This window comes from Oncorhynchus clarkii, chromosome 3, assembly GCF_045791955.1.
Source record: "Oncorhynchus clarkii lewisi isolate Uvic-CL-2024 chromosome 3, UVic_Ocla_1.0, whole genome shotgun sequence".
In the NCBI taxonomy this organism is placed as follows: Eukaryota; Metazoa; Chordata; class Actinopteri; order Salmoniformes; family Salmonidae; genus Oncorhynchus; species Oncorhynchus clarkii.
In genome coordinates, this window is record NC_092149.1 from 31,066,718 (window position 1) to 31,092,430 (window position 25,713).

General features: G+C 42.5%; 1 protein-coding gene across 1 annotated transcript in view; it reads right to left on the reverse strand.

Annotated features, from left to right (window-relative positions):
- The window catches only part of LOC139393062 (gamma-aminobutyric acid type B receptor subunit 1-like), a 47,958-nt gene that overhangs the window by 18,158 nt on the left and 4,087 nt on the right, over nt 1-25,713 (reverse strand). Inside the window, exons 4-15 of the mRNA XM_071141404.1 lie at nt 25,197-25,335; nt 20,826-21,011; nt 16,874-16,891; nt 12,283-12,443; nt 6,077-6,211; nt 4,480-4,650; nt 3,646-3,747; nt 3,300-3,365; nt 2,761-2,952; nt 1,865-2,110; nt 1,417-1,480; nt 478-555 (exon numbers count right to left, since the gene is read on the reverse strand). Of these exons, the coding sequence (XP_070997505.1) occupies nt 478-555; nt 1,417-1,480; nt 1,865-2,110; nt 2,761-2,952; nt 3,300-3,365; nt 3,646-3,747; nt 4,480-4,650; nt 6,077-6,211; nt 12,283-12,443; nt 16,874-16,891; nt 20,826-21,011; nt 25,197-25,335 (1,558 nt within the window). The remainder of the gene's footprint in view (nt 1-477; nt 556-1,416; nt 1,481-1,864; nt 2,111-2,760; nt 2,953-3,299; nt 3,366-3,645; nt 3,748-4,479; nt 4,651-6,076; nt 6,212-12,282; nt 12,444-16,873; nt 16,892-20,825; nt 21,012-25,196; nt 25,336-25,713) is intronic.

Here is a 25,713-nt window from a genome sequence, read left to right on the forward strand (position 1 = left end):
CAGGCACAAGTGTGTCACCTCTCAAGGGAGGGCTGGGCCAGTAAACAACTGAACTACAACATTTGTCTTGGTGTGGCTGAAGCAAATCAACAGTAATAGAATTTCTCTGCAGACTGTGTTGGATGCTTAACTTTCCCAAAGTGAAGAAGTGTGGGTGGGGTCAGGCTTTCCTGACTGCCATTGTCTGGCCACTGAGCTGTGGGTGTAAACTAATTCTGGGTGAAGGAGGATGAGGGCCCAAATGATTGCTTTTAAAGCCAGAAGTGGTGATTTGTCTAACATGGAAATGAAGGATGGAGGCAGCGCGGGTTTAGAGAAAGAGAAGGCGTAACAGTAGGTCTAATGTGAGGGGAACGAGATAGATAGTTACATAGATGACTCACCGTGAGACAGTCACACACACACCCACCCACCTACACACAGAGAGAGACATACACAGGAAGCCTGACAAAGAAAATGTAATCAACTCTGCCGCACCTATCCACACATCGTTGCCGAACCAGGAGAGATTCTTCTGAGAGCTGTCGTAGTATCCAATCTTCTTGTAACTGCCTCCTACACAGCGAGAGGGAGAGAGGGTCCAATTAATATCTTCTCAAATCATCTTCGTTTCCTGCCTACATAATATCCTTGGGTTATGATGGGTTCAAACGACAACAAACAATAGAACACTTTGAAAATGAACGACAGGTCAAAACATCATTATGAAAAGAAGGCTATGGAAGTGCGGGGCAGAACATTTCAAATCCACAAATAGAGAGAAAGAGAAAAGAGGGAAATTGGAACGAAGAGAGAGAGACGATACAGAGAGAGCGACCGATACAGACCTACAACAGGGAAAGAAAGACAGAGGGAGAGAACGAGTACGTGGCATCCTGAACCATGAATGCTAATTGGAATAGAATAATTCACAAATTCAAGTCAAGGCTTTCAATGTATCAACCAAATTAGCCGACCCCGTCACTAGCACTGTAGCACGCAAAATTCTACCCAGTGCAGGGCAACCACATTTGGATTATCATTTTTTTGTATCCATTAGGTGTCCAAAAAGAACAGAGGTACAAAATAATCCGCCACCTTGGCTTTGATCCAATTAGACGGAAGACTTGACTCAACACATTTATAAACCAGCACATCCTGCACATGCAATTGTAGGACAATGAAACAAACTGCACAGCAATCGCCCCTAAAAATGCTTTGCTCTCAAATAAACACGAGTGAGAACGAGGGGGGAAGAAAGAAAAGCGTCAGCAGACAGCCTTGATCTTGACGAATGACTGGACTGACTGACAATCAGTCGCACAGCAATAAAAAAATGCCTGTGGTTTTTTGTTGTCGTTGTTTTTTTTACTACTGTAGAATGTCCAGAACAAGGAAAGGCTGAAATGTGCTTGGAATGGTGATAGATGACTTTACCTTGCAGTTGCTCAATAAGGGTCATCGCCATCCTGGAACCCTGGGCATCAAACACCACATGACCCTGAAGGAGAATTTTTTTTTTTTAAAGTGCTACATCAAGTCAGAAATCTGCTGTCGTCCATGTAGACTTATTGAATGAGGCAATGCATAGATTACACATGTGTAATTTACTGTGCAGTGTTCTTCAATCCTGTCCTGGGACAAATAGGGTATGCAGGCTTTTGATCCAACCCAACACACCATATTCAACTAACCAAGGGCTTGATGATAAGTACAGTAGTTAAATCAGGTGTGTTAACCCTCCAACCAGGGTTGGACTACCTGGACTTGTATAATAAGAAACACTCATTTGCGTTTTCCATTGCAAAAGGTTTTCAAACATTTTGTGCCCTAATGAACATGGCCCTAGTATATTCTACTGGAGGACCCATCCTCCTGTACTCACAGACACGCCTTCAAATGAGCTGGTGTTGAGGGCGCGGTAGATCTCTGCTGTGATGTCATGGTTGTTATAGTTGAAGTCTTCCAGCCTGCGACCTTTGGCCTTCAGAGGGGCCACAGTCTTGTTGAGGGCCAGGGCCAGGGCCCAGACAGCGTCGTAGGCCAGAGGGGCCTCCTGGAAGCCCCCCGTCTCTTCCGGGTTCTTACCCCCCAGCCGGTTCATCAACGCCCCCAGGAACTCCTGAGAGGTCTGATTGGACCAGACATAGGGAAGGGGAGGAGTTGATAAATGAGGGTCACCATTCGTGTGGCTTTCAATCTGAACTATTGCCCATCAAACTCATTAGTATGACATTTATATAATTAAAATCACTATGTTAGTTGCATTAGGGTCAACTTAGATTTAGGCAATACTGGAACCTCAAGCACTGTGTAATGTTTACGTATTACTAGCCTTTGATCTCAAAAAGTAGTGTACTTAGCTCGGAGCCAAGACAGCTTTTACGCCAGCTTTTTGTGGCTAACCAATCACAGAGTTCCATTGTCACCTAAGTTAAATATTTATTAGGGATAGCCCTGGGTCAGGGACATTTATTTCATATACATTTCTAAATATGTGTCTCTGCCCTGGGCTAAGAACAAGCGGTGTGGAAAAGCCTAAAGGGCCCCTAGAGTGTACTATTGCAGACGCATATCAAGCCTCCGCTCTGCAGGTAGAGGAAGGTATATGAAACTAATCAACAGCTAAGCTGGCAGCATGTGAAATTGAAGGGACGACATGACCAGATGGAGAACACATGTTGCTCACCAGGTTGGAATGCGGATCATAATCAATAACATTACATGGACTTGGGGGACCTGATCCTGGATCAGTATGAGATCCGGCCCAGATGTTCTCACCAGGTTAGAGGCTCCGCGGACGGTCTCGGGGTTGAGCATGACGATCTCCGTGGTAACGTGGCCCTCCACCGCCTCTGTCATGTTCTCGATGGTGCAGTTGATGGACGGGTCTTTGATCTTGAACCAGTTATCAGCATACCAGCCAATCAGAAACCAGACATATTTCTTCCCATACAGTTTCTCCTTAAATACCTGGAGGATAGTGGGAGAGAGTTGGAGGAAGAGAGAGAGAGGGGGGAGAGAAAGTGAAAGAGAGATAAAATAGGGAAAAAGAGAAGGGCAGAGAGAGAGAGAGAAACATTTGGAAAATAGACAGAAAAGAAGAAGATGAAACACTTAATTGTCTGTTAAATAATTCTTAATTACACAGAAATATTCTTTGCTTCTCAAGGCTACATCATCACCACAGTACAAATGAGAATTCATTAAATCAAAATTGTAATTTGTTCAGATAGAGGTTCAAGATACAATAGAGGTCAATAGCTATAAATAGCTCGATGATTTAATAGCCCGATGATTTAATGATTTAAAACACTCACCTCGCAAAATACTTTCCTGGCTTCCGTCTCATAGAAGAGCCCCACAATTATTCTGGCATCTTGACGCTATTCAATGACAGCAAGCGCAATGATTTAAGCCGTCGTAATGAAAATACATTCACATAGCTCAATAATAATGATACAAGCCTTTACACTTTGACTATTCCAATTCTATGGTACAACTCTGCTAGCTAGCTATCGCGGCACTTCACAGGCTGGCAGTTGGCTGTGCTAATTAGCCACCTGCATTCATTTCCTGTATTAAATCACCTCACTTCACTAACAGGCGCAACTGTGAGCAGGGGAGAGCAACAGCAGCCCCCCATTGAATATTTAATCAAAGCACCTTGAGGTTCTTGACAGCGACAGCCGGGTCGGTGAGGAAGCTCTGTCTCACACTGATCTCAATCCCAGCCTCCTTCACCCTCTGCTCCAGATCATCCAGAGTCTATATGAGAGAAGAAGAGAAGGGGTAGATAGAAACAGAGAAGGAAGAGAGAACAGAGAAGGAAAGACGAAAGAGAGAAGGGATGGGGAAGATAGAAAGAGAGAAGTGAGGGGTAGAGATTGAAAGAAAGATGGAAGGGGTGAGAAAAGGAGAGAGGAAAGGCACAAGAAATGTGAGTGTAAAATAGGAAAGAGATAATAAAGGACAGTGGGAGAGAAAGAGAAAGATCATTTGAGAGAGAGAGAGAGGTGGGAAAAGAGAGAAAAAGAGAGGCAGAAAGAAGGGGAGAAGATGAAGAGGAAAAGACGTAGGGAAAGAGAGAGGAAAGAGGAGAGATAGAGAAAAGTAAAGATCAAGGAAGAGGGAGATCATTAACTTCTGTTAGAGGATAGAACCCAAGAGTCACATTATCCACCCGGTTGCTCAGAGAGATGTATCGCCTGATCAATATTTCTCACCACCAATATTCCAACAAATTACTTCAGAAATCCACGATCAATCATGGGATTGAATACTTAAAAGACTATCATACCACATATAAGTCACACGTACGCACACACCCACTCCCACACACTCATTTGCTCATTAAGATGTAGGAGAGTCACTGAAGAGGGGGCTGTGTAAGAAAGATCTCTAAGAAAGGGAGACAGAGAGAGATACAGAGACAGAGCGATAGAAAGAGAGCGAGAGAGAGCCATAGAGAGAAGAGATAGACGGAGAGAGTGTACTGACCGAAGTGAAGACCTCTGTGGTCTGCTGGATGGTAGCGATCTTTGTCCACTTCCACTTCTGGAAGAGGCGTACCCTGGTGGGGTTGTGGAGGGTGGCCGAGGGGTGGGTGCGGAAGAAGGTGGGGAAACGGTTCCTGTTGGACAAGGCTGGAGAGCTGGAGCCATAGGACAACTGAGAAAGAGCGCGAGGGAGATAAACATGTATTTTCTTAAATTCTACAACTATCAAAACACTACACAGCTAGGCAATAAACAGTATGAATGCATTCCGTACCAATGCAACTTATTGCACTGATTTCAGTTGAATTAAGAGGCGAAGGGGGTCTCATGTTCTACATCTATCATGACTTTGGTTTCGGTGTCCAGAGCATCGGCACCCTGACATCAGGGAATGAGAGAAGAAGAAAGTAGAGACCCGATGATAAACATCAAACATTATGTACAATATCGAGTCCCAGCGTTAACAAATCTCCTGCTGTATTTAGACGCAGTGGAGCCATCAATACATGGACAGCAGACAATACAGCTAGTGACATGTAGAGTAGAATAGAGTTTGCCAGCTCACAATTGGGTGCAGTCAGGGGGATGATGGTATCAGCCTGTGGAAAACAGCTCCAACATCAGGGGTGACACACACACACGGGAGAATGAAATAGAAGGAAATGGAGCAAAGCAGCGGGGCACAGAGAGGCTCATAAAACACCACTTTGCAGGAAGCAGAAGAGAAGTACTACCATGTGCTTTTTGTTCACGACCTGAAACAAACACTAGCCTCAAAATGAGTTGGTTCAGGGTCGTGTTCATTATGCCCCAAATGGACTAAAACAGGGAGGGATTAACTGGATTTGTCCAATAAGAAAGACACATTTATGTTTTCCGTTGCTAAATGTTTTAAAACGTTTCACAGGATGTGCCGGTATGAACTTTCTTGTATTGGGTCAATAGGATTGGCTTTAAATGTAGACTGAGTTGCTACGCTAGGCTTTGGGAGATGCGAATACAGCCTACAATTGGAGCACCAAGAAGTTCCTTGATTCTGGTCTGTTTGATCCTTGGCTCTCTGATAGGCTTGTTTGACATGCAGAGAGTTACTCCTCCTAAGGGCTGAGCAGGGACAGAAATAAGTGTGTGGAGATTGGTGGTGGTGTTCACACACTCACTAAAGAGCCTGAACCCTTTGTGTGTGTGTGGGGGGGGGGGGGGGGGGGGGGGGGTCGACAGCTAGAGTGGGAACAAGGAGGCTGAGAGGAAAAGAACAGAGGAAATCAAGCAGACAGGCCCAAGGCACTAGTTGCTGGCAAGTGGAGGGAGTAAAGAGGAGATTGGAAAGGCTAAACGAGATAGAGTGTTTAATGAAGGAGAGAGATTGATAGATAGGGAGATTTAATTTGTTCTCAATTAATTAGTTGGCTAAAAAGGTTGACTAAAGTTTAAGGTTGATTATGAGATTACGAGAGAGAGAAAGCGAGAGAGATAGAGAGAGGGAGAGAGGCAGAGAGAGAGAGAGAGGGGGAGAGAGGCAGAGAGAGAGAGGGAGAGAGGCAGAGAGAGAGAGAGACATATAGAGCATGGGACACACACACACAATAGCTACCCACCACTATGAGGTTCCACATGCGAGCAGCCTCTGCTACCAGTGTGGATACGGAGCTGCAGCCGGGCATCAGGACAGTCTTGATGGGCTCTGTGTAGAGCAGATCATAGAGCAACTTGGTGGACTCACCCGGGTCACACTGAGAGAGAGAGAGAGAGAGAGAGAGAGAGAGAGAGAGAGAGAGAGAGAGAGAGAGAGAGAGAGAAGAGAGAGAGAGAGAGAGAGAGAGAGAGAGAGAGGGAGAAAATGGAGGGAGGAGGAGATGGTAGGAGATGGAGGGAAATAAAAGGGGAGATATATGTGAGGAGAGAGGGGGAGATGGAGAGAGGGAGGGAGGAAAAAGAGGAGGAAGATTAGGAGAGAAATAGGGGGAGGAGAAGAAGAGGGGAGGGGTGAGAGATGTGGGAGAGTAAGTGAGGGGGTGGGTAGAGAACAGGGGTAGAGAGAGAGGGAGAGAAGGGAGGGGAGAAGAAAGAAGAATATCAGAAACAGAAAGAGAAGAACAGAACAGTGATCGATATTCACCCTTATTGAGCGTCAGTATAAAAGTGGGAAAAGATGGCCACAGAGAGAGTTAAATCGACCACGCTGTCCAAAAAGAGATGGGAAGAAAATTTAAATGCGCAAGGAGAGAGGGAGATATCACAAACAAAGCACATTCAAAAGCTCAAATGAATGTAAAATAAGCTTGAGGTGGACAAATGATCCACCACAGGCCTGTCAACAAGGTTTTGAATAAGCCATCCCCATTCCAGTCCTCAGTAGGGCCAGATCTAAATCAGCCTGACACGTTTAATGGTGATTTACTGTTGAGGGGGAGAGCGAGGAGACAGAACTCCCATGCATTGCAGTTGAGTGTCACAAGCAATCCGGTTGTGGAAAACTGTGACTTAACAACGGACATTATGGGCCCTGATTTGTGTGTTGGTTTGTCTGTTCCCGAGATGGAAATAGCGCACTCAAGATGCAAATGTGTTGGATGCAAAAATTGCAAATGTCGAGTTCACATGTTAACATGTTCACATGTTAACACCACCTTTTCACATGTGAGGAGAATAACATGTTTTCATGTTATTGTAGTTCGTTTCATGTTATTTCAGGTTTCATGTTATTGTAGTTTGTTGTTTGACATGTGAAAAACATTCCAATGTGAAATTCACATTTGCTGTTTCACAGGTAAGAAAACCACGTGTGAAAAACATGTAAAAATCAAATTAGCATTTTCATATTTGAAAATATTTTAACACGTGACCTTGCAATTCCACATCTAAAGAGACAATCTAATTTGCAGTTTCACATGTAAGAATACTCCACATTTACTCCAATGTTTGTAAACAAAGTAAATGTAAACAAATACTGTATAGCCTAAAAACATAGTTAAAACAATCATTTTGATATAATGGATGGTCAGTACTTGCATCCATAGCATGGTCTATGGATATAAGAGTGGTTGCATTTCTCCAGCTCCATCCCTCAGCTGTTTCCAAAAACAGTGGCAAGGAAAACACATTGTTAATGTTTCAATTAAGGATTGCCACTTTAAACACTTTTAATTGAGTAACAGTATTGTTATATGGTGCAATCCTCTAGTGCAAGGGGTAGGCAACCCTGTTCCTGGAGTGCTGCAGGTGCTGCAGGATTTTGTCCCAACTAGGCACCACACATAACCAACTGAGCTAATTGATCAGCTCAGTGATTGCCTACGTTCAACACACCTCCTCTTCCAGGTTGGTTAAATGAAAAACATGAAGCGCCTGCGGCCCTCCAGGACTGTGGTTTCCTAAACGATGCAACCCTATATTAGCGTCGGAGTTAGCATTACTGCGATACTACTCCAGCATCCAATCTATCCACCCATGAGACTTTGATGAGAAACCAATCTCACAGAAAGAGTAGGAGAAGAAGCCACATATGCTGATCTGCTTTATTCTCTTGAATTGCATTTCACATTGAATAATATAAAAAAAGTGTGAAAATATAAGAGGACCAGTGGGATCTTCTGTCTTATCTCAAGTCACTGTGAATTTCTAAATCTCCTCCGAGTAATTAAATCTGGAGTACCACGTGAGTCATGGCGTTAAATGGTGCATACATGATTTTGATACACACGTGTGTGCGGGCATGCGTGTGGACCATGTGGACATATTAATCATTTTGGTCCCTGATTGAGTCCTATTATGTTCCAGCCGCCAATTAAAGGGGGAAGTGCGAGATTTTTTAAATTTTATTTAAGACTTACTTTACCAGGTAAGTTGACTGAGAACACACTCTCATTTACAGCAACAACCTAGGGGGATAGTTACAGGAGAGAGGAGGGGGGATGAACGAGCCAACAAGAAGCTGGGGATGATTAGGTGGCTATAATGGTGTGAGGGACAGATTGGGTATTTAGCCAGGACACCGAGGTTAACACCCCTACTCTTACGATAAGTGCCATGGGATCTATAGTGACCACAGAGAGTCAGGACACCCGTTTAACGTCCCATCCGAAAGACGGCGCCCCTACACAGAGAGCACCTGAACGCCATTTCTCTACCTCTGTCTCCCTCCACCACAGTAAATAATTGATCAAAGTCATCAATCTCTGCTTTGATATAACCATGGCAACGGACTAGAGAGGGTGAGTGGTGTGTCTGTGTATAGATCTCAATGTGCTGTAAATAGTCTAATGTTCTCTCCCTATACTACCACACAAGAAAACAAGCAGCGATCTACCCATGTAGATAGATAAAGAGATATGCTGCATTACAAATAAACGGTGTAAGTGTTCATCTACAGTAAAGTCTTCTTAATATTTCAGTATTCAGTGTCTAATTATGTCATGGTATATTTGACGAGTCATCTTTTCCCAAGGCAAACAGATCGCACTTTAAAAGCTTCACTTGAACTATTGTGACCTTTAAATGAACACATTCTATTGTTGAACATCATTATACATTCAAGCCAAGACCACTGTGTGAGCATTTCTTCATATTTGATATCCCAACCCCAGCTATTATAAAGCAATTAAGAAGACAAGCAATTGGATGATGTTGATTCTTATTTCTAAATCTCATGCTCAAAACAGAGTGTGAGTTATGATTGCCTGTGTTCTATTTGGTGCTTGACCAAAAAAAATATGCTGATTGGATAACAACTTACAGTAAAAAAAAGTATCCGTATTTAATTCCATCTCCTATAATTTCACTCTTAATGCCATAAACTGTTCATGAATATTTCAGCCAGGTGTGAAGCGTTCACAATCCACTGATCGTCAAAGTGATCATCAAACCCAACTGTGATTAGCAATAACTGTACACTAGCACGCACTTGCAGGCTACTTTCAAGAAAATGTCACTGTCTGACGTGTGACATTGATTTTGTTCTAGTCCTGTATTGGTCTGTCACAAAGGTGTAAATCTATTGGTTTGTCAAAACAAAAAGAGAACCATAAATCAACCAATGGGTGAGATTAATCCCATAAATTCCAGAATTCTAGATTTTAGAATATATTGTATTCTATGGCCAGTACCATTGATTCACAGAGCTGTTTCAAGTTCAATAATATGTATAGTCAGTATATTTGATATGTCCACAGCCTAACTGTATGTTCTGTATATGATTTTCAAACCCTGAATCTCAACACGCACACATCTACCATATCTATTCATCCAAATTCTTATCTAATTGAAAGGAGAAAAATAAGAAGCCTGTTTGTTTCAATGGTAACTGTGTTGCCATGCCAACTTTCCTCTCCTCTCCGCTCTTCCCTCTTCTTTACAATGGGATTCCATTGCAGAGCCTTTTACACCAATCGGAACAAAGTGAGCACCGCTCCCTAACCAGTCACAGCACAGTTAACTGTTTCATGCCTGTGTGCTGTATGCCTGGGTGTAGTGGAGGCATCTGTCCTGTAGTATGATTGATATGGAAACCCAGTGGGAAGGATGGCTTTGTGTTAAAGCTAATGACGAAGTGGGAGGCAAAAACTGGGCCAGAAACAGTGGGAGACATATAGACGCGTAGTGAGTGAAGAGTGCTGACATTTGAAAATGCCTATATGATGAATGATTGATGGGAAACAAGCAGGGGGTGTTTTGTTCATTTAATAACATAAATATTTGGCTCTATCATTTCCAGGTTAGTAACTGGTGCTTCGTGGTCAGCTAGTAGTCAAATGGGACAGTGACGGTCAGCTAGTGGTCAAATGGGAGAGTGACGGTCAGTGACAGTCAGCTAGTGGTCAAATGGGACAGTGACATCTTATATGTGACATCTTATGACGAGGAGACCTCTGCAGTGGTATTCTGTCCACTGAAGAAATGTCCCCTGTGCTTTGACACATAGACATTGGTCTTGACATATAGACATTGGTATTGACACATAGACATTGGTCTTGACACATAGACATTGGTCTTGACACATAGACATTGGTCTTGACACATAGACATTGGTCTTGACACATAGACATTGGTCTTGACACAAAGACATTGGTCTTGACACATAGACATTGGTCTTGACACATAGACATTGGTCTTGACACATAGACATTGGTCTTGACACATAGACATTGGTCTTGACACAAAGACATTGGTCTTGACACATAGACATTGGTCTTGACACAAAGACATTGGTCTTGACACATAGACATTGGTCTTGACACATAGACATTGGTCTTGACATATAGACATTGGTCTTGACACATAGACATTGGTCTTGACACATAGACATTGGTCTTGACATATAGACATTGGTCTTGACACATAGACATTGGTCTTGACACAAAGACATTGGTCTTGACACATAGACATTGGTCTTGACACATAGACCTTGGTCTTGACATATAGACATTGGTCTTGACACATAGACAAGACATTGGTCTTGACACATATACATTGGTCTTGACACATAGACATTGGTCTTGACACATAGACATTGGTCTTGACACATAGACAAGACATTGGTCTTGACACATAGACATTGGTCTTGACACATAGACATTGGTCTTGACACATAGACATTGGTCTTGACACATAGACAAGACATTGGTCTTGACACATAGACATTGGTCTTGACACATAGACATTGGTCTTGACACATAGACATTGGTCTTGACACATAGACAAGACATTGGTCTTGACACATAGACATTGGTCTTGACACATAGACATTGGTCTTGACACATAGACAAGACATTGGTCTTGACACATAGACATTGGTCTTGACACATAGACATTGGTCTTGACACATAGACATTGGTCTTGACACATAGACAAGACATTGGTCTTGACACATAGACATTGGTCTTGACACATAGACATTGGTCTTGACACATAGACATTGGTCTTGACACATAGACATTGGTCTTGACATACAGACATTGGTATTTTTAATTTTTAAGACACATAACCTCCTATCAGCCAACTGATGCTTTGTGGTTGTCCAGTTTCATCGTGAAAGTTCACTTTTTCCTATACCTGCACTGACGCTGAATTGCAGCAAGCCAATATCAGTGTCTGACTTGGCATTAGTTTAGTTTATCGTCCACCACCACTGAAATCGGGGAGGGGACTGTGGATCGGTCTCTGTCCATTCGTACATTAGCCACATGGGATATCTCAGACAGCACTATGCCGATTTTGACGACATTTTGGTCAAGGATGCATCTTGCCATAGAGATCCAGCAATTACAAAATGACACTGATTGGCCTAAAGCTGGAGCTATGGTAATTAACTGAAATGTGTTAGTTGGGAGTGATATCTCAATTGGCCCAAGGGGGGCGCTACATTGTTTGTGGGGGATGACATGTTTACCATTGCCTTGTTTTTAAAAAAAATTATTGGCAACTGTGCAACAATTCTAAAAGGGGTAATATAATATGGCTTTTGGTACATAACTCCCTTGACAATATTAAATAAGTATGCTGCTGAGTTGTGACATTACTGCACCCACCTGCTACAAGGGCAATGCATTCAAAGGAGAAAGCCTATGCCTGTTGGAAATCAATAATCATGTTGGCAAGTTTTAACAATGTATAGACATGTAAAGAAGAAAGGCTGTAACTGAAATAGAAATTAAGTGTTCATGTATTTCATATATCATATATCAATTACATTTCAACTGGTCTAGAGCCGTGTATAAAACCAAGAGAACGTTTTATTATCTTCTGCTTATGTGACTTCCACTTTTTAAACACAACAATGGATCTATTTGATCCAACATCTACTCACCATACTGTCATAGTATATCAACTCCAGTTCGTAATCCGGCAGAATATCCGTCCGGTTGTTCACCAGATCCAAAGCCATCTGCGCAGAGGGGAGACATGCTTGGCCGCCCGGCCAACCGCCGCTCATGGGGAAGAGAGCTCCGATGTAGAGTTTCTTCTTGCCTAAGGATGGGCACGGCCAGGAGAGGAAAAGTAAGGTGAGCGATGCTCGAAGTGCAATATGGCCGGACGCGACACTCGATAATTGCCGCAGACTTTTTCCAATTGCCGCCATGGTCAGGTAAATTGAATTGGAGCAATATCCGAATGTTGCAGTGGAGTTGTGTTCGTATTAGAATAATAGGAGATTGTGTTGTAATTAAAGTTTACAGAGCCTTGAGGTGAATTTGCAATGAATCGCAATAGCATTTCATTGAAGAACTTTGTGCTCTCCAAAAAGTGGATTAACTTGGTCTCCTCGCTAACAGACAGTTTAAGATTGTTAGGCAACAATAAGAAATTGCCTAGCTCGCCTGCTCTTTATATTATTTCAGTTGACTAATCGTTTGGACTGATAATTTGTCAGTGCAGAGGCGGATGATATACAACGCAAATAGTTAATGTTTTTATCGACGTTGAATGTTGGGTTTATAAATAGGGTATAACTTGTTTGGAAACCACGTTTGCCTCTTTTTGTCGTTCAGCAGGCAGAGTTCAATAATTCAATAATAAGTTGAATGGTTTTATTCAAGTGCTGTAAAAGCTAATGAGGCAGGATAGTTTCCCCTTCCGTGGCGATGGAGAATATTAGACAGACATTAAAATAATTCTAGTTCGTTATTTCTAATGATTCATAATCGCCATGATTTTGCACCGAAAGGTATGCGTGCGCGACCAGTCAAGACGGCAGAAAACGAGCTCCGGGTTGCGAATAACGTTTGAATTGTTCTTATTCTCTGGTTAATAAAAGCAAATCGCACTATGCGTAATTTCAGGATTTTAAAATAATCTGTCCGTGCAACGACACGTATTTCCAATTGTAGAGGATTAAACGGAATGAGACGCGAAAGGTACATCATCCACTGCAGCAGAGGCTATGAGTGTGCGTGTGTGTGTGCATGCGTGTATGAGCGAGGACAACACTGATGATATTTGCTAGTCGGTGAATGTGTAGAGACTTCGAGAGAGCAAGTGGGAGAGGGGGGGGGGGGGGGTGAGGGGGCACTATAAACTGCAGTGCCTATTTACCAACTTTTGAAATGTGTGTGTGTGTGTGTGTGTGTGTGCGCGCGCCTATTTACCAACTTTTGAATTGTGTGTGTGTGTGTGTGTGTGTGTGTGTGTGTGTGTGTGTGTGTGTGTGTGTGTGTGTGTGTGTGTGTGTGTGTAACACCTAGATTCTACAATCAAAGAATTTTGCAGCACCTAGTTTCTACAATCAAATAGTATTGGCAACCTCTCGGTATCTGTCACTCTCTAATTTATCTTTTGCGAGAGCAATAGATTATTCAAATCAATATATAATGACTATGTTAACTTTACCTGGGAAAATAGAGGGTAAACTGATAGAAATCAAATATTGGAATATCAAATCAACATAGACTTTAGATGGACAGTGAGCCAAATCGATTCTCAACCACAACAATGCCTCACATGCTTCTCAGCTCTGTCTCAATAACCAATGAAAGGACATTCATTCACACACCCACAAGCCAATAGAAAGAAAGACAATTAAATGCCTCAAGGGCTATTTTGAGAAATCAGCAAAAGCAGTGGACCAGTCATTGCATCAATCTCCCGGCTCTCCTTTTCCCTTCATCTAAGCTGACCTGGAGTCAGTCTGTGTGATGTATAGCCAAGGGCTGCTACTGTACAGGCTACAGCATACCTGCTGTTTGAACCGTCTGTCCACTTTAAAGCCTCCTCTCATTGCCCTTTAATCGGCCAATGCAGCACTGACCGCGTCCCAAATGCCTCCCTATTCCCTATGAAATAGAGCTCTGGTCAAAGGTAGTGTACTATAAATAATAGGGTGCAATTTGGGACGCAGAACACCGTTTCACTGTCAGCTCTGAGACAGGGCTCTCATACCCCCAGTAGGCCAATATCCATAACAGAATTAGAACCATCTATAATAGAATGATAGAATTAGTCAGTAATGCTCCCCTCCCATGACTCCACCTCTTCCACGGCTAAAATGTAACACCTGACTCATTGGCAACAGCTACTGGCACTCTGGGGACAAGAGAGTAAAGCCAATGCTATACATGCATTCCACCTTTGCTGAACAATTAGGCTGGCTTTAGGTTCTCTATGTAATATCACTGTAGAAATACTCGTATTGTGCACATTGGGATAGATTGTGTGATGGAGAAATAGCCACCTTCCTTACTCCACCTCAATACGATTACAGTGGAGTGGACTTACTACTGAATTGCATCTGAATACAGTAATAGTCAATAGCAGACCCAAAGCTACTAACTGTTATTCAGTATACTTGGCACAGGTGGCAATTCAACTCACAGCCCTTGTGTTGCCAGTCAGCACCATGCATGTTCCAACCTCTAACCCGCTGAGCCATCTGTAGCCCACAATGACGTAGTACTCCTCTCTCTCTCTCTCTCTCTCTCTCTCTCTCTCTCTCTCTCTCTCTCTCTCTCCCTCTCCCTCTCCCTCTCCCCCTCCCTCCCTCCCCTCTCTCCTGTCTGAACTTTGCAGCATGCCATGTATTATTCACACCTGATATTTAAATGTGATTCCATTACGCGGCCTTCTATATGCCAGCAAACACTGAACAGCACATAATGGGGTCGACATTTGACATGACAAGAGCACTGTGCAAAAAAAAAAACAGTTTGAATAAACGGTATGGCAAATAATACAATGCTAGTTCCAAATACTGCAACTCTCAATTGGATTGCGTGCATGGTAGAGTTTACTTAAAGGGGCAATCTGCAATTCAAACAAAAACAAAATCAAAGTGGTCACCTCGCCACTGGTTTTGGTAAATATGAGGGATGGGGCTGGAGAAATGTAACCACTTTCAAATTCATAGACAGAGCTATGAATGCAGGGACTGACTATCTATGATAGTACGATCATAGTTTTATGTTTTTAAGCTATACAGTGTTTGTTTACAGTTGTATTGTTTATAAATATTGGAGTAAAACAAGATTATACTGTATTTTGGGTTCTGATGTGGTATGACCTTTATAAGTGATATTCTTCAATAATCAATATAATACACGTACTGTATAAATCCAAAAGTGGATGTAGCAACTACAGATTGCCCCTTTAACTCTGGTTAAATAATCTCCTCCTTATAAGGCACATCGTTGAAGCAAAGCTTCAAATTAAATCACGCTGCAGATTGTAATTTTACGGTGCAGATTTTTTTTGTACAGATCTATGCTCGTATGTGTGACTAAAATGTCGCCCACAGCCTTAGAAGCAAAACACTGTCGCAACACCTCTCCCAGAGCTATCTATTATATCAGCTGTATCAGGGGTGGAATCCAGTGTTGTACAGGCATCCCTATTCTGGTTAACCTATAAGAACACAGGGCTTAAGATCACAGAAGAGAGATTTTTCTGACTTCCTCTGACTGCCGCTAACACCCACACCCACACACACACACCCACCCACCCACACACACACACACACACACACACACACACACACACACACACACACACACACACACACCTCCACACACACACACACACCCCCACAAACACACACACACACACCTCCACACACACCCACCTCCCCACAAAGACACAGACAGGCCTGGGTGTTAACCTTTACCCAGCTAAGAAGACAGTAAGTGGGTGTTGATACCACACTGAGTGAAAAGTAGAATGAAGAGAGAGAGAGAGAATGAGAGAGAGAGTGAATGAGAGAGAAAAGGATTTTGGAAGAAAATGTGCTTTCTATGCACTGATAGGACAGGTTGGCGCAGGAGAAGACTAAGTTGAAATGAGTGCGTCATGTTGTTGTTAATGGTTGATAATAATCATAAAAATATTATTAGTGAAAATGTGAGTTTTACCCCGGTATCTTACGACAGGCATATAACAGGTAGCCTCTTTAAGGAAGCAATAATCTTTAACAAAACCGACAAACAAATAATCATCTTGTCAATGCCACAAGGACAACAATTTAACTATGGCATACTGTGTGTCATTTCTACTCCTAGTGGTTAGAGTGTTGGGCCAGTAACCGGAAGGTTGCTGGATCAAATCCCTGAGCTGACAAGATAAAAATCTGTCTTTCTGCCTCTTGAGCAAGGCAGTTAACCCAATGTTCCCCGGGCGCCGAAGACATGGATGTCGATTAAGGCAGCCCCCCGCACCTCTTTGATTCAGAGGGGTTGGGTTAAATGTGGAAGACACATTTCAGTTGAAAAAATGACTAGGTATCCCCCTTTCCCTAAATCTAATCAGTTTAAATCCTTCACCAGTATAATTACTGGTCAGCATAAGGCACCCTGCTCAGAAATGATGTACTACTGCCCTCTTGTGCTTAACAGAAGCATTACAACTTTTTGCAACATTTGTTTCACTGAGCTTTGACATTGATAGATAACCCAACCAAAACCAATCTCTCTTACCTTTGTAGTTTCTGTCATCTATGGCAAGCAAATAGAAAAGGCAAAATGACATTTGTTAATAGTAAAAATGATTTGGTGACTGGTAGTGTATGTAAATGCAACACTAACACTGTGTGATGTTTGTGAATTGTTTCATTCTTCATGGATTGATGCACTATACGTGTTACTCACTACACATGTACAGTACTCCATGCTCCTTGAATTAACATCAGTATGTGGGCTACTTTTACTGTGTTGTCTGTATACCCTGTGGAAGTGACGGCCACTTCCACTTTTCTTTTCTTTTTTTCTTTTTATTTCACCTTTATTTAACCAGGTAGGCCAGTTGAGAACACCTTTATTTAACCAGGTAGGCCAGTTGAGAACACCTTTATTTAACCAGGTAGGCCAGTTGAGAACACCGTTATTTAACCAGGTAGGCCAGTTGAGAACAAGCTCTCATTTACAACTGTAACCTGGCCAAGATAAAGCAAAGCAGTGCGACAAAAAACAACAACACAGAGTTACACATGGGATAAACAAAGTACAGTCAATAACACAATATACAAATCTATATACAGTGTGTGCAAATGGAGTAAGGAGGTAAGGCAATAAAAAGGCCAATAGTAGCGAAGTAATTCCAATTTAGAAAATGAACACTGGAGTGATAGATGTGCAAGTAGAAGTACTGGTGTGCAAAAGAGCAAAAATAAGTAAATTAAAACAATATGGGGATGAGGTAGGCAGTTGGATGAGCAATTTACGGATGGGCAATTTACAGATGGGCTGTGTACAGCTGCAGCGATCGGTAAGCTGCTTTGACAGCTGACACTTAAAATTAGTGAGGGAGATATGTCTCCAACTTCAGTGATTTTTTAAATTCGTTCCAGTCATTGGCAGACAAGAACTGGAAGGAAAGGCAGGATGACCAGTGAACTATACCTGCTGGAGCACGTGCTACGGGTGGGTGTTGTTATGGTGACCAGTGAGCTGAGATAAGGCTTGGCTTCACCTAGCAAATACTTATAGATGACCTGGAGCCAGTGGGTCGACGAATGTAGAGAAGGCCAGCCGACGAGAGCATACAGGTCGCAGTGGTGGGTGGTATATGGAGCTTTGGTGACAAAACGGATGGCATGGTGATAGACAGCATCTAGTTTGCTGAGTAGAGTATTGGAAGCTATTTTGTAAATGACATCACCAAAGTCGAGGATCGGTAGGATAGTCCGTTTTACAAGGGTATGTTTGGCAGCGTGAGGGAAGGAGGCTTTGTTGCGAAATAGGAAATGTTGCGAAATAGGCCGATTCTAGATTTAATTTTGGATTGGAGATGCTTAATATGAGTCTGGAAGGAGAGTTTACAGTCTAACCAGACACCTATGTATTTTTAGTTGTCCACATATTCTAAGTCAGAACTGTCCAGAGTAGTGATGCTAGTCGGGCAGGCGGGTGCGGGCAGAGATCGGTTGAAGAGCATGCATTTAGTTTAACTAGCGTTTAAGAGCAGTTGGAGGCCACAGAAGGAGTGTTGTATGGCTTTGACGCTCGTTTAGAGGTTTGTTAACACATTTGTCCAAAGAAGGGCCAGATGTATACAGAATGGTGTCGTCTGCGTAGAGGTGGATCAAGGAATCACCCGCAGCACGAGCAACATCGTTGATATATACAGAGAAACGAGACGGCCTGAGAATTGAACACTGTGGTAGCCCCATAGAGACTGCCAGAGGTCCGGACAACAGGCCCGCCGATTTGACACACTGAACTCTATCTGAGAAGTAGTTGGTGAACCAGGCCAGGCAATAATTTGAGAAACCAAGTCTGCCGATAAGAATACAGTGATTGACAGAGTCGAAAGCCTTGGCCAGGTCTAATGAAGACGGCTGCACAGTCCTGTCTTTTATCGATGGCGGTTATGATATCATTTAGTACCTTGAGCGTGGCTGAGGTGCACCCGTGACCAGCTCGGAAACCGGATTGCACAGCGGAGAAGGTACGGTGGGATTAGAAATGGTCGGTAATCTTACTATTAATTTGGCTTTCGAAGACTTTAGAAAAGCAGGGCAGGATGGATATAGGTCTGTAACAGTTAGAGTGTCTAGAGTGTCACCCCCTTTGAAGAGGGGGATGACTGCGGCAGCTTTCTAATCTTTAGGGATCTCAGTCGACACGAAAGAGAGGTTGAACAGACTAGTCATAGGGGTTGCAACAATGGCGGCGGATAATTTTAGAAAGAGAGGGGTCAGATTCTATAGCCGAGCTGATTTGTACGGCTCCACGTTTTGCAGCTCATGTCCCAAAATCTCTTGAATGGGCTTCAAGATTATATCATAAAATTCAGGAAAACGCTGTCATTTAATATATTTACACTACCAGTCAAAAGTTTTGGCACAACGACTCATTCCATTTTCTACAATGTAGAATAATAGTGAAGACATCAAAACTATGAAATAACACATATGGAATCATGTTGTAACCAAAAAAAGTGTTAAACAAATCAAAATATATTTTATATTTGAGATTCTTCAAAGGAGCCACCCTTTGCCTTGATGACAGCTTTGCACACTCTTGGCGATAAGAACCAGTTAGTTACAGGCCGTCTAATGTTTTATATCTCAGATTACAGTTTTTTTTGCCAGCCAGTACTTTTTGAAAATGAAAACAATATATAAAATAAATGGAGACCTGCAAGCTTTCGAAATAGAGAAATATACAGTTGATTGGTGGGAGATGTAGTTCATGTGTGTAGTTCAAATGAGATGGTTGTAAATTCTCGGCTTCGTGCTTCTTATTCGGCGTCAAATACGTTGAAGTAAATTCATACCAAAATACATATACATTTGAACAAAACATTCTTAGCCTACAGAACGAGAACACAGATGTACAATTGATGTCACTTTCATTGGGTATTACACAATCATTCACAATTATTCATAAAATATGGCTTGTGTCCACCAGGTGGCAGTACTATAACTCCCTCTTTAAGACAAGTACACAGAACAGGGGGATGAATGTCAATTGGATTTCTTGGATTTCTCGCATCCTCCCTTCTTGTCTCCTTCTCAGAATGAGGAGAGGAACCGAGGTGAGGAACCTCTGATCTTCTCCGCCGTTGTGTTTTGAGAAGGAGGCAAGGAGAGAGGATGCGAGGAGTCAAGGAAATACAATTGACATTCATCCAAAGAAGCTGAATACTTATAATTTCTACCTATACACACCTATGATTTTCACACAAAACAAAGCATATACACCATTGTAGAATACATGCATGGACACACAACTATAATGACAATATATCAATGTACACTGAGTGTACAAAACACTAGGAGCACCTGCTGTTTCCGTGACATAGACTGACCAGGTGAATCCAGGTGAAAGCTATGATCCCTTATTGATGTCACTTGTTAAATCCACTTCAATCAGTGTAGGTAAAGGGGAGTCAGGTTAAATAAGGATTTTTAAGCCTTGAGACAATTGAGACATGGATTGTGTGTGTGCCATTCAATGGGTGAATGAGCAAGACAAAATATTTAAGTGCCTTTGAACGGGGTATGGTAGTAGGTGCCAGGCGCACCAGTTTAAGTGTGTCAAGAACTTCAACGCTGCTGGGTTTTTCACTCTCAACAGTTTGTATCAACATTGGTCCACCACCCAAAGGACACCCAGCCAACTTGACATAACTGTGGAAAGCATTGGAGCCAAAATGGCCCAGCATCCCTATGGAACACTTTCAACACCTTGTAGAGTCCATGTCACGGCAAAATGAGGCTGTTCTGGGAGAAAAAAGGGTGCAACTCAATATTAGGAAGATGTTCCTAATGTTTTGTACACTCAGCGTATATTGGTTTGTCTATGTATGTTTCCATGGAGTATGTGTGTTGTTTCTCCATTTCAAAGCTAAACCAAAGCATTTAATATCAACACTAATATCACAAATGAATAACAGGAAAAGATTGGGATTCCATTCCGCACTTACAGAGGCAGACAGGTTTGGGTGAGTCCCATTTGCCCAGCTTGGTGCAGTGTGTGATGTTCCTGCCCTCCAGCATGAAGCCAGCATGGCAGCTGTAGTGCAGCATGGTGCCCTCCACCGGTGGCCCAGGGGGCTTCAGCGCCACCCTCCCATTCTCCAGGGACGTCCACACACGAGGGCACAGCAGCACTGGGAGAGAGATGGGCAGAGTAGTGGGAGGAAGGTTAGTGGGAATGACAGCAGTCATATTTACAAGACATGTACTAACTGCCAGTGTGTCTCTTCTCTCTTGCCAACTCCTTATGGAGCATATATGGCATGACAATTCTATAAGGAGTTGGCAAGAGAGCGTAAAACAGATTGGCACCCAGGCTACTACGGTACCAGCGTTCATTTTGGCAGCTTTTTTCTATTTAGTTTTAGTCTTCAAAAATATTTCAGTCACATTTTGGTAATTTCCTTCTTCGTTAGTTTTAGTTATTATCAGTTGACAAAATAAATTGGACAATTTTTGTTTCGTTTTAGTCACATTCATTTTAGTCTGTGCATTTTTTTCCAATTAAATAATTAATACACCACATAGCCAAAAGTATGTGGACACCTGCTCGTCGAACATCTCATTACAAAATCATGGGCATTAATGTGGAGTTGGTACCCCCTTTGACCATTATTGGTACCCCCTTTGACCATTATTCCTCCTGCACCAAACTTTAAAGTTGGCACTATGCATACGGGCAGGTAGTGTTCTCCTGGCATCCGCCAAACCCAGATTAGTCAGTCGGACTGCCAGATGGTAAAGTGTGATTCATCACTCCAGAGAATGCGTTTCCAATGCTCCAAAGTCCAATGGCGGTGAGTTTTACACCACTCCAGCCGACACTTGGCATTGCGCATGGTGATCTCAGGCTTGTGTGCGGCTGCTCGGCACTTACAGCTGACCAGGGCATCTCTAGCAGGGCAGAAATATGACAAACTGAATTGTTGGAAGGTTGGCATCCTATGACTGTGCCATGTTGGAATGTTGCTGAGATCTTCAGCAAGGCCATTCTACCGGCAATGTTTGTCTATGGAGATTGCATGGCTGTGTGCTCAATTTTATTCAAATGTCAGCAACAGGTGTGGCTGAAATAGCCGAATCCACTCATTTGAAGGGGTGTCCACATACTTTTGTATATATCATGTATTTACCTCTTACTTCCATCATGTGCACATTCAGCTAGACTTGTCCAACTAGGCCTACTATCCCTGAATATAGCTGACACATTGCTATTGTCGCCGATTGTAACCAATGTCAGCCATGATTTACCATATACAGTGGGGCAAAAAAAGTATTTAGTCAGCCACCAATTGTGCAAGTTCTCCAACTTAAAAAGGTGAGAGAGGCCTGTAATTTTCATCATAGGTACACTTCAACTATGACAGACAAAATGAGAAAACAAATCCAGAAAAATCACATTGTAGGATTTTTTATGAATTTATTTGCAAATTATGGTGGAAAATAAGTATTTGGTCAATAACAAAAGTTTATCTCAATACTTTGTTATATACCCTTTGTTGGCAATGACAGAGGTCAAACGTTTTCTGTAAGCCTTCACAAGGTTTTCACACACTGTTGCTGGTATTTTGTCCCATTCCTCCATGCAGATCTCCTCTAGAGCAGAGATGTTTTGGGACTGTTGCTGGGCAACACGGACTTTCAACTCCCTCCAAAGATTTTCTATGAGGTTGAGATCTGGAGACTGGCTAGGCCACTCCAGGACCTTGAAATGCTTCTTACGAAGCCACTCCTTCATTGCCCGGGTGGTGTGTTTGAGATCATTGTCATGCTGAAAGACCCAGCCACGTTTCATCTTCAATGCCCTTGCTGATGGAAGGAGGTTTTAACTCAAAATCTCACGATACATGGCCCCATTCATTCTTTCCTTTACACGGATCAGTCGTCCTGGTCCATTTGCAGAAAAACAGCCCCAAAGCATGATGTTTCCACCCCCATGCTTCACAGTAGGTATGGTGTTCTTTGGATGCAACTCAGCATTCTTTGTCCTCCAAACACGACGAGTTGAGTTTTTACCAAAAAGTTATATTTTGGTTTCATCTGACCATATGACATTCTCCCAATCTTCTTCTGGATCATCCAAATGCTCTCTAGCAAACTTCAGATGGGCCTGGACATGTACTGGCTTAAGCAGGGGGACACGTCTGGCACTGCAGGATTTGAGTCCCTGGCGGCGTAGTGTGTTCCTGATGGTAGGCTTTGTTACTTTGGTCCCAGCTCTCTGCAGGTCATTCACTAGGTCCACCTGTGTGGTTCTGGGATTTTTGCTCACCGTTCTTGTGATCATTTTGACCCCACGGGGTGAGGTCTTGCGTGGTGCCCCAGATCGAGGGAGATTATCAGTGGTCTTGTATGTCTTCCATTTCCTAATAATTGCTCCCACAGTTGATTTCTTCAAACCAAGCTGCTTACCTATTGCAGATTCAGTCTTCCCAGCCTGGTGCAGGTCTACAATTTTGTTTCTGGTGTCCTTTGACAGCTCTTTGGTCTTGGCCATAGTGGAGTTTGGAGTGTGACTGTTTGAGGTTGTGGACAGGTGTCTTTTATACTGATAACAATTTCAAACAGGTGCCATTAATACAGGTAACGAGTAGAGGACAGAGGAGCCTCTTAAAGAAGAAGTTACAGGTCTGTGAGAGCCAGAAATCTTGCTTGTTTGTAGGTGACCAAATACTTATTTTCCACCATAATTTGCAAATAAATTAATTAAAAATCCTACAATATGATTTTCTGGATTTTTTTCTTCTCATTTTGTCTGTCATAGTTGAAGTGTACCTATGATTAAAATTATAGGCCTCTCTCATCTTTTTAAGTGGGAGAACTTGCACAATTGGTGGCTGACTAAATACTTTTTTGCCCCACTGTAAGCTACGAAGCCTTGGCTAGAGGTTAAACAATTTAGCTATACAGCTCTTTTCTCCCAATCATAACCATTGGATGGGGTAAATAACAGTGATTCCTTTAAAAGGGGGAGAATCTGAGCTTTCCAACAATGCCAGAATTATTACTGTACTCCTAACCTTGTCTCCAGGCTCCAATTGCTGACGCATAGAGCCTGGTAACAGTGGGGACCGTTTGGGATTTGCTGAGTGACATGATAATCAATTCAAATTCTGAGCAAATCACACGACTATGAGGAGTGGCTCCAAATCGAGGCAGAAAAGTTTTGTTATGGTGCATCACATATTGCCGTTCATGCCAATAGCTAGCCAACGTAACTCTGCTAGCTGTCCTGTAACACGATGTCACTGAATGCTGTTTATACACTTCAGATATAGCAGACTCTGGAATATCCATATTGCATGAGCTAATCGAGTTATCTTTGTTGCCCCCGGATGCAGCACACTTAGAGGGAGGTTCTAAGGGTTGCGCTAGATGGTGATGGGCTGAGAGATCAGCCAATTAAAACCAGTGGTTGTTTCGTCCGCTCCTGCCATAGGCTTCCTGTCAAGTCCCGTTCTGAGGCGTTCGGAAACCAGATGGTTCGACAGAAAGAAAGCCAGGCGGTCGGCTAATACTCCTAATACTCAGCAAATAGCATTAATATTTCCAATCTGAAACACACTGCGCTCACATTTGCTGACAATGAGAGGATCAACACAGATGAAGAAGGCGACATGGGAAAATAGAGCTCCCAATCTGATGTGATCAAAGCAAAAAATAGTCTACATTGAAATAAGAGAGATTAAACATGATTGTTTCTAGTAAAGGTTAGTTACAATTGAAGTGTCCTGGCCTGCTGGCTATGCATCAGTTTTAAAAAAAATGATGGGTGACTGAAGTGACATGTGTGGGAGAGCTGGGCAGATCAGCTCAATCAGACCATGCAACTGAAAGACGTTAATTCTGCCATAGAGAGGATTGCATTACATATTCTGCAAAGGCATGCATATTTATGATTGGAAAAAACAGATGAACAGGAGCTTCATGTCAATTTGAATGTCCATTTGTCTCATGTGGAATTCTCATATCGTTACATTTTCATCAACTGAAATGAAAACTAATTTGTTACCATTTTCAGTTTTTTTTTTTTATGTCTTCTCGTTATCGTCATTCGTTTTCATCAGGTTAAAATAGGTTGTTGACAAATATTTTGTCATAGTTATTGTTGATGAAATGAGCACTAAGTTACAGAGCAGAGTGGCGCACAATAATCAATGATACATCAAAGATATCCTTAAGTGGTAGCAGTCATATAGTCCAGTCAATCCAGGGATTCCCTCTGACAGGCATTGAAGAGGGAATTTACCCTTAGATTTACCCTTAGACTGACACTGAAGTCAAGCGGGTAGGCTGTAAATAAAGTAGAGAGTACTTACAACATCTGCTGTGCAGTGTGATGTCGGTCCATGTGCCGTTGGGAAGGCACTTCCTGACCTTAGGGCCCACTATGACCCTGTTCCCCCTGCAGATGTACTCTATCTCATAGTCCACTGGTAGGATCTGCACATTGCGAATCTACACACATAAATAGATGACATAGATTGATGTTTAGCTATGTCTTTAAATATGTACATCACCTGACTAATGAGTAATTTTTCCTACAGGCTTCAATGCGTTGCTATGATTAGGACAACAACAACAGTAGACACTAAATATGGCCATGCTAGAGAGAACCAAAGGGGCGATTATGTCAGAATTGACAAGAAAATATATGAGCTATTTCTACTTTATCTAGGGTTGGATATGATTAAGGTAGAACTGATAGTACTGTGATAATAGTGATAGTACTGTGGTAGGAGTGATAGCACTGTGATGGTAGTGATAGTACTGTGATAAAAGTGGTAGTACACTCTTAGAAAAAAGGGTTCCAAACAGGTTCCTCGGTTGTCCCCA